The following is a 10000-nucleotide window of genomic DNA, read 5'->3' as shown; positions in this document are numbered from 1 at the left end:
AGTTTTATCTCACTGGGAGTTCAATAATTATCCTCTTTTATTCAACCCACAGCTTATATTGTTCTAGTTCAACAATTATGGAAAGGATTAATTCTTCTGGATGACTGTATTTTCCTGTTGTTTTTTCACCACCTTTTGTTTTCAAACACAGACAGATTGTATTGCTAAAGAATTCAATATTGTTTAAATTATAATCATTGGTATCAGTATTCAAATTCAATAAAATCAAAATACACTGCTATACATCCATTTGCTCTTGGTTATACTCTTGGTTATATCAGCTTTAAATCATAGAATCCATACATATTTTCTGTATTGTTTATAATGTTATCTCCTATAGTTATTGTTCAGCTTCAAAGAGTTTACACTCCATTTAGGACAAAGAAGTTACAGCCTGAGGTGCTATTGATCCTTCTCTTGAAAGTGACAAAATCTGTGTCTTGTAAAGACATGAGAATCTGCAGCTTAGAGTGATGTGGGAATTTGCAAGTCACTCAATTATGATTAAAATGCAGTAATGGCCATTATAAAATCAAATGGTGATAAAAAAGGAGAAATACTATTAATTTTCAATATTTTCTTATCATGGTTAATTCAAGTTAAAGAATATTTCTCTGGAATAGTTTTGCATGAGACAGTATAACATTATCACAGTAATTCCATAGAAAAATGCAATTTTTGTTTTACATAAGAATAGGTATCAAAAGGAATGCAAATATATGTACCAATGTAATTATGATGAATTCAAAACACTGCATTTGCATTTAAGTGCACATAAACATGGGTTCAGAATCATTTGTGTGATCTATACATCACATATCATTAGATTAAATCCAAATCATCTAAAGAACAGATAGCTTTTCTTTCATTAATTATTCTTTGTGACTATTACAGGTATGAGATCAATGTCACTTTTGGCTAAATAAGTAAAACTCAATTTGCCAGACCCATATATTTATAAAATCTACCAGGTAATAATTATCAATTGCCTGTACTGCTCACAAAATATTTAAAAAACTACTAAATAACAAAGGTATTCCTTGGAGAACATATTGTAACTGATAAATAGCTATTGCATAGCAGTTGCGAGTGCAGGTGTAAGAGGGGCAATCAAAAAAAATACAAGGATATTAGAAAAAAAAAAGCAAAAAAAAATGTCAATAGGAAAATATGGACTGTGCTCAATCTTTTCAATGTGAATGTAGCTACCAACTGCAAGTGCTGTCACACTGTAAAAAAAAATTGTCCTCTTTACTCTTGACTTACTTTTTCTGATTGTAGCCACATTTTCAATTATCTTGAAAGGTCTCCACAATCTATCAGCAACTGTTGTAATTTATATATTGCATGAGTACAACAGTAAGATTTATCAAACAGGGTAACTAACAATAAAAACACTATGTCAAAAAGTCATACTGCAAATTCAACAGTCATCTAATAGTATCACTTGATAAAATACAGTTTATTATTAAATACCTAACAAAAATGCACTACTGAGAAGCATTTTAACTCATCATATGCAATTCCCTGTGAGTAAAAAAAAAATTATGTTTGATTAAAAACTTTAAAAACAGTTCACTGCAATTCTTTCTTTCTCTTTGTGCACTGGCAATTCTGTGAATACAATAGCTTCTTGATTGGCATATCATAGAGGTACCATCATATCTATAAAACATTCCCATATTAAGAATATTATTTTACATCACATACTATTAAAGAATTATAAAACAAGAATATACTTAACATAGATGTACATCCCTTTAAATAAATAGTAGAGATGTGTTTGGTATGTTGGGTAAAAAAAAAATCAAGATAAGAGCATCCCTGAGTATTTTCTCAAGCACTTAACATTCCTTAATAATACTCCTATTACAATACGCACAAACTTCACTGCCATACGAACCTCGGGCAAATTACCACACACACACACAAATAAAATAAGAATTCCCAACATAACCCCCTTCTACCTACAGTCCATCCAATCACACAACCACCAGCATCCCTGCAAGAGTACAACTGTAACAACCACTACAACACTACAACCAATACTACAACCCACAATTCCCAAAACTAGTACCACTCCCGTGATATAACAACCACTAAAACCAATCACAACACCTCCCGCAACTACCACTACAGCTACTACCAGTATTACTACTACTACAACTACTACAGAATGCTACAACACCACGTACTTCAACCACTGCCTCTGTTGACACCTCCTGCCTGGTCGCCTCTGCACTGGCACCGGCGCCTCCTTGCTCTCGCTCCCCGGCCATTGAGAACGATGGGCGACGGAGGGGAAACTTATTTATAGGTTGAGGCTGATAGTGACGGTTTTTTTTGGTGACGAAATTAGTCTTTTGAGTGGGATTAGATTATAAAACGAGAAGGTAGAAGGTTAGTAATGTTGTTTGGTGAGTGTGTTTATGTATGTCTGTCTACATAGGGGCATATATATGAGCACGTAAACATATATGATGATGGAAGAGTGAGGGACAGAGAGGAAGAAAGAAGGGGGAGGATACATGTTTTACATCATAATCCATCAAAAAAGTAAAATATTTTACGTATTCTCCGTTCCTTGAAAAGTTGATCTTGGCTTCTTACTTAATTTACTACTTTAAAAGCAAGGTTTCTGGAAACGGAAATTGCTGTATTGCATTATATTTCCCGTAAACACGCGCACGGGTGAGCGTTATTTGTATGTATGAATGTGTATATATATACATATATATGTATATCTATATTGTTTGTTTGTTTGTTTGTTTGTTGTTTGTTAGAGAGAGAGAGAGAGAGAGAGAGAGAGAGAGAGAGAGAGAGAGAGAGAGAGAGAGAGAGAGAGAGAGAGAGAGAGAGAGAGAGAGAGAGAGAGAGAGAGAGAGAGAGAGAGAGAGAGAGAGAGAGAGAGAATAAAGAGAGAGAATAAAGAGAGAGAGAGAGAGAGAGAGAGAGAGAGAGAGAGAGAGAGAGAGAGAGAGAGAGAGAGAGAGAGAGAGAAAATGAGCGAGAGAGAGAGAGAATGAGAGAGAGAGGGAGAGAGAGAGAGAGAGAATGTGTTTTTGTGCTATCAACTGATAACACTATTGCATATTATCGTATCGGAGCTAAGGTAAACAGAGAAGGATTATCTGCCTCTATAATTTAAAAATCTGTCATAAGGAATTCCATAAAACATCAAAACTTACAACTCTCTGTAATTGTAAGTGGAAAACACTGACGTTGCATATCAAGGTTATTATCGCAACACTTCGGTCAAGTGTGGGCGACAGTCAACGCGCTCACGTACAGGCGCAGGGAGCTAACTATCGAATACATTCCAGCCGTTAGAAGCATGTAAGTTAATAAACAATACTCTCACACGAAACATACAATATGATCAGTGAATTACACTCATAAAAATGCATCAGACAACAAAAAGCATATATATAGATGACTGTAGTAATACAAACACATACGCCAACAAACTCACAAACATACCGAGACAGACACACGCACGCACACACACATACTAATAATCAATATAGCAAGAAGTGATCAAGTCAAACTAAAACTTACACGAGTGAAACTGAAAATCATTATTTCCAAGTTTTTTCCACACACAAAAATACCTAATAAGTGGTTTCTACCTAACTCTACACCTCCTTTCGCCAATCAATAAGATACGTCTCCGGTAAATGTCGCAAGCTTGCTCATGGCGGGTGGGTACATGGCCCTACCTGAAATCCATCACATTGCAACAGAGGGCGCGTGCGTGGTGGATGATCCCCTCATGCAGGTCATTGGGAACCTTCCCTTCCTCCCCCAGCTCTTTCCTCTCAATCCCTTTAATGACGCTCCTTCGTAGTTTCAGGATCTTCTTCGAAAATAAAAAAAATATGTACATACATTATGTTCATGGAAATTTATACAGTAATAGACATAATATATATATATATATATATATATATATATATATATATAATACACATATATATATATATCCATTTATATAAATATATATTTATATTCATATACCTATAAATATACATATTTATTTATATTCATATATATACATGTCTATATATAAATATTTATATAAATATGTACATATAAATGTTTATATATATGTATATATAAATGTTTATATGTATACATATTTATATATATATATATATATGTATATATATATTTATCCATCTAAATATATATATATATAATATTTATACATGTATATATACATATACGTACTTACACACACATACCTTATATCCCCAAAACTGATAATTGATTTGAAGATAAGCAAGGGAACTGAGTTACTTTTAATCGATTTTGAACCACTTAACTAACCCTACGTGCTTACAGGGACTGAATTATTTTTATCAAACCCCGCTCATATCCTATAAAGATGATTTTAAGTTGACTATACGTTCAACATTTATATTCCATACATTAAATTAGGCTAAAATCGCTTTGGAGTTTTATTTCGTTGCTTCTGTCTGAACGAAGCCGCTGGCTCGGTGCTTGGAACACGTGGTTGCATTCGCCGAAATGTGAGGCTTTGAAACACTGTAATGTCTATTTTTGGAAGTCTGTCAAAATTATTGCATGGTTTCTTTTTTCGCTTTTTTTTTCCCTTTAGACCAAATTGAAGGCTGTCTGGCAATTTTACTTAATTACGTTACCGTTTTCATGACTATGCGGGTGAGATGATTTTCATTATCAGTTCTGTTATTTTGGTGTCTAAGGTCTTAGTGAGAAACAGCTGTCGCACTATAGAAACCGGACTAATAACACATACTAATCCTGCACACACACACACACATATATATGTGTTTATATATATATATATGTTTATATTAATACTTATATCTATATATGTATGTATATGTATGTGTATATATGTATATATATGTATGTATATATATATATATATGTGTGTGTGTGTGTGTGTGTGCATATATATATATCCATCCATCTGTTTTTTTGTTTTTTTTTTTTCTATAGACACAGAAACACAATTACGCACACACACGCGCGCACACACACACACATATGTATGCATGCATGTATGTATGTGTATATATATATTTATACATATATATGTATGTATGTATATACATGTATATATACATATATATAAATATATATTTACATACATAAGCATATATAGATAGATGGATAGGCAGGTAGACTGATGCAGATATAGATGTATAACTGCTATGTGTGTGTAGAGATAAATATGTACATCTAGATTTCTTATTATGATGTATTATAGTCAACAACTTCATGACTATTTATTATGACAATCAAATTAAATTATATGATCTACGCATAACTATATGACAATTCGCACAGTGAATGATTATCTCCAATTGAGGTTAATGGATGTACGTAAACCTTGTTAATTCACAGTTAATGCACGGATACGATATCAAATTACGATACATTTTTTGACCTCGTTATGTTGCCCAAATAAACTGAAATCCTAAGTATTTACAGGTCATATTATGTTGTCGTTTGTCAGCATTGAGGTTATAATAATAATAATGATAATGATGATACTGTTGACGATGATGATGATGATTATGATAATAAGGATAAGAATAATAATAATGATAATAATAAAGATACTAGTAACAATAATGATAATAATAATGATAATAATGATGATGATGCTAATGATAATAGTGATGATGATGATAATAATAATAATAATAATGATATGATAATAATAATAATAATGATAAAAACAATATCAAACAACAACAACAACAACAACAATAATAATAATGATAACAATAACAATAACAATAATAATGATAAAATAATAATAATAACAATAATGATAATCAGAATAATAGTAATGATGATGATGATAATTATCATTATTATAATAAGAATTCCAATGATAATAATAATAATCATAATTTTTATTTCAGATTATGAATTATCTCTTAGACATCGTATTTAGTACAGTCCACCTCTCTTGGTCCTGCTCTGGAACGAGAACAGCTTTCATTATGACCAGCATTATTACTATTAGCATTTATAGTAATGATAATGAAGGTGATCATCATCATCATTATTATTATCATTATCATTTTTATCAATATTATTGTTGTTGGTATCTTCATCACCATTATGACTATTATTAGTATTATTATCATAAGTGGTAATAGTACTATCATTATCAATATCAATGTCACCATCATCATCATTATTTTTCTTATTGCTGCTGTTGTAATTAACATCATTATCATCATTATTGCCATCATCACCACCTTTATCATCACTACTACACCATTATCTTAATTACCTTCTACCATCAATCATATATATATATATATATATATATGTATGTATATACATATATATATGTATATATATATATATGTATGTGTATATATATATTAATATATGCCCTTCGTTTTACATCACATCGTAATTAATTTTCTGTATTCAATAACCTCGCAAACGGCCGACTATCGAAGTCTTATATGGACTTTGTACTTATTTTTTTAGTTATTATAAAAGGCCTGTGTGTATCAACCAGAGAGTTTTAACTTCGAGTCATAAGCCCTGTGTGAACAAGAACTTAAGGCTGCCTTAGTGGACTCGACCCATGATCAATACACTGTAGAAATTTCGTTAGCAGTGAGCTCACACGGTGTTTTCTTTGTATCGCGGCATTTTCCTCCTTTTTTTAAGAAACTTTTACGTTACACAGGAATAACTGTTTTTCTTTTGGAGGCGAGAGGAATGTTAATAGCGTTGCAGTGAAGTAGGAGACGAGCTATTCTCCGAGGACTTCCAGGTAACATGAGATTATTTATTTTATTAACCAGAACTTGAAATGGTGGTGAATTTGTTAAGTATGAAATGTATGTGAATAAAGATTTAAGTGTTTGGTTTGCGGATATGATGTGAGGTAAATCATGTTATCATAATGTTGGTCTGTTTAGTGTATAAATTTCACGCAAGGCTTATCAGAAAAATATGAAAAGAATATTAGTCACAAGTTTGAAGGTGCTTATTTAACTTTCCTTTTTTTTCAAGACTATTGGAAAATCGTTTTCGCTCATGTGTCTCTTATAAACACGTCGGAGAAGTACAGTATCCCATCCTGTGAACTATTTTCAGACAACACTTACAGTTATGCAGCTGTTTTGCATACAAACACGTTCTAATTTCCTGTAGACAATGTCCTTTTATGTGAACTACGACTATACAATAACGAATATTATACCAAACACTTCTTATTTTTGTAATACAAAATAACGAAGGATGTTGCAAAAAATTCCGAAACAGATTACTCGGTGATTCAAACTGAAATGAATCCGATAAATACACAAAGTTTCCTTTGCATAGCTACAAACTGCATGAAAGTCGTGAAGCCGCCTTCCTCAGCGGTCGATCTAAGGAAGGGCATCCAATCGGGCATGGACAGCAATACCAGTGCCAAGATACTACGGAGACAATCAGAGGAGTCTCAGGAATATAACACAATAATCATCCTCGCCACACGCTCCACAACTGCTCACCTGAGTCACGAGTGCTGCCTGTCAGAATACTTGATGCGTCTCACCAAGAAAGACGTATCACCTTTATATTCATCATGGCAGGATCTGGTACAGGTGGACACACGTTCTATTCACCCCTCCCCTATAATCTTTATAATAATCGAGACTTAAATGACCAAAGACGTTAAGAAAAAAATATAAAAATAAAATTATAATTACAAATTTTATGATTATCAAAATTAATGTAGCTTAGGGCTAAGAACAACACCGAAATGTGTAGTTAATGTAGGCACTTTATATCTACAATATGTAGATGGCAAGGATATTGGTAACGGGTTTGATAGGGAGTCGATGTAATATCAATGATGAATTATGATAATGATGATAATAGTTGTCCATAGGTCAGCACCAGCATTATAATCATAAGTTGAAAATAATAATGATAATAATAAAAACAAAATTAAAAATCATAATATCAATAATAATAATAATAATGATAATATAAATGACAAAGATAATTATAATAATTCTAATCACTATTAACATTATGATGATGATGATGGTAATAATAATAATAACAAAGATGATGAAAATACTAATAGTAACAACAACAACAACAATTATCATACTCATTACTCATCACGCACCATACACATTACAAAAATCACGTGATTATAATATCAACTACTTCCGTTATCCCTGCTCTCGTACTTAGTAACGGCGTTATTGTTATTACTCTCGAGTCATAACCACCGCGCCAGCCCCAATGAATAGTTACAGAGCCTCCATCTCTATACAGACCACGTGACACGTCGCTGCTGCTTCTACGACATCAGCTGTTTTGATTCCTCTCACCTACAAGGACCAGGGCACAGGAATAATCCCCTTGTGTCCAGGTGCTCTCGTGACGTCACCTGATATTGGATTAATGAATGGGAGGCTTAAATGTATACCCTCGTAGCCCCAGGCGCTGTCTCTTTATGTGGAGCAAGTGGCAATACTGCATTTTGATATGGATCGTGCAATGCTGAGATGTTTTATTTCTTTCTTTCTTCCTTTCTTTCTTTCTCTCTATCTTTCTTCTTTTTTTTTTTCTTTTTTCTATTCACCTCTTTCCTTTTCATTCGTCTTTTTTCTTCCTCTGCTTCTGTTTTCTTCTATTTTCCTATTCTTCTTTTGCGAAAGTATGGTATCAGGTTGATAGGAAGATAACGGTGATCACGCGATAGTGCCTTCATAACTGATAATCATGATAACCTATGTAACGATAACAGGAATAGTACATACGGATAATAATACATACATGTGATAATATTCACGGTACGAATATGAACACAATTGTAGTTGTTTTTATAACGGTAATACCAGTTACAAATTACTTTCTGATTGTTTGTTTTATACTAATCCTAAAGGACACCGGTGGAAAGAACCGGAGCAGCGTTCTAAAATAACGAAAGTATATATATGCCCAGTATGCCAATGGTAAGTGATATGACTACTGCAACTGCTTAATGTACTCTGATAAGCTGTGCAGTATCCAGTTCATAATGTATTGTGGAACATTAAAGGGAAGGAAAGAAAAGAGAATAAAAGAGAAAGAAAGAAAGAAAGAAAAAACAACAACTAAACAGACCCTGTCATATTTTGACTGGTCCTCTTTATAACATAACTTATGAACTATGGAGGAGGTGCATTTTATGTATATCTATATAACTAGAGGTTAAAGTTTCTACAAAATCACACTGGAACGATATATTAAAGAAAATATGTAGAATATCTATAATAATGATAACGACATAATACAAACGGTATGAGAAATCGTAGTGATGATGATCACATAACGACAGTAATATGAATAAAATGTCCAACATGAACAATATCATTGATAAAAATAACAGTGACGGCGATGACGATGCCTGTCATAACGATGAGATGAATACAATACGAACTAATGAAGTGACAACAACGAAGGTAATATTGATGAAATAATGAAGCTGCTGAGGACAAAAGTATTCATAACAATGATAATAACAACAAATGATGATGATGATGATGATGACGATGATGATGATGATGAGGAGGAGGAGGTGGTGGTGGGTCATAATGGTGATCATGATGATATTAATGATGGTGATCATGGTACTAATGATGATGATAATAACAATAATAATATTATCACTATCATCAATATTATTAATATTATCATTATAATAATAATCATTATTATTGTCACTACTACTATCATTACCATAACCATTATTATTATCATAATTGTTGTTGTTATTATTCATATTATTGTCATTATTATCATTATAATAATTATGTTATTATTATAATAGTAATCATTATAATTCTTATTATTACTACTATCATTATCATAACCATTATTCTTATTATTTTTATCATAATTGTTGTTATTATTCTTATTATTGTCATTATTATCATCATTATTATTTAAATTATTATGTTTTTATTATTATAATTGTTATTACCATCGT

At 32.1% G+C, this 10000-nt stretch overlaps 1 protein-coding gene across 2 annotated transcripts in view; it reads right to left on the bottom strand.

Moving 5' to 3' along the window:
* LOC125027104 (putative neutral sphingomyelinase) overlaps positions 1 to 2294 on the bottom strand; it is a 32506-nt gene extending 30212 nt beyond the window's left edge. Inside the window, exons 1-2 of one of the 2 annotated variants that reach the window (XM_047615928.1) lie at positions 2196 to 2229; positions 1267 to 1326 (exon numbers count right to left, since the gene is read on the bottom strand). In XM_047615928.1, the coding sequence (XP_047471884.1) occupies positions 1267 to 1287 (21 nt within the window). In that variant the 5' untranslated portion in view covers positions 1288 to 1326; positions 2196 to 2229. Of the gene's footprint in view, positions 1 to 1266; positions 1327 to 2195 lie in introns of both variants that reach the window. The other variant, XM_047615927.1, reaches the window with a different exon arrangement.
* Positions 2295 to 10000: the final 7706 nt, after the last annotated feature.

The sequence above is a fragment of the Penaeus chinensis genome, chromosome 7 (assembly GCF_019202785.1).
Source record: "Penaeus chinensis breed Huanghai No. 1 chromosome 7, ASM1920278v2, whole genome shotgun sequence".
NCBI lineage: Eukaryota > Metazoa > Arthropoda > Malacostraca > Decapoda > Penaeidae > Penaeus > Penaeus chinensis.
This window is presented reverse-complemented; position numbering and strand designations above follow the sequence as displayed.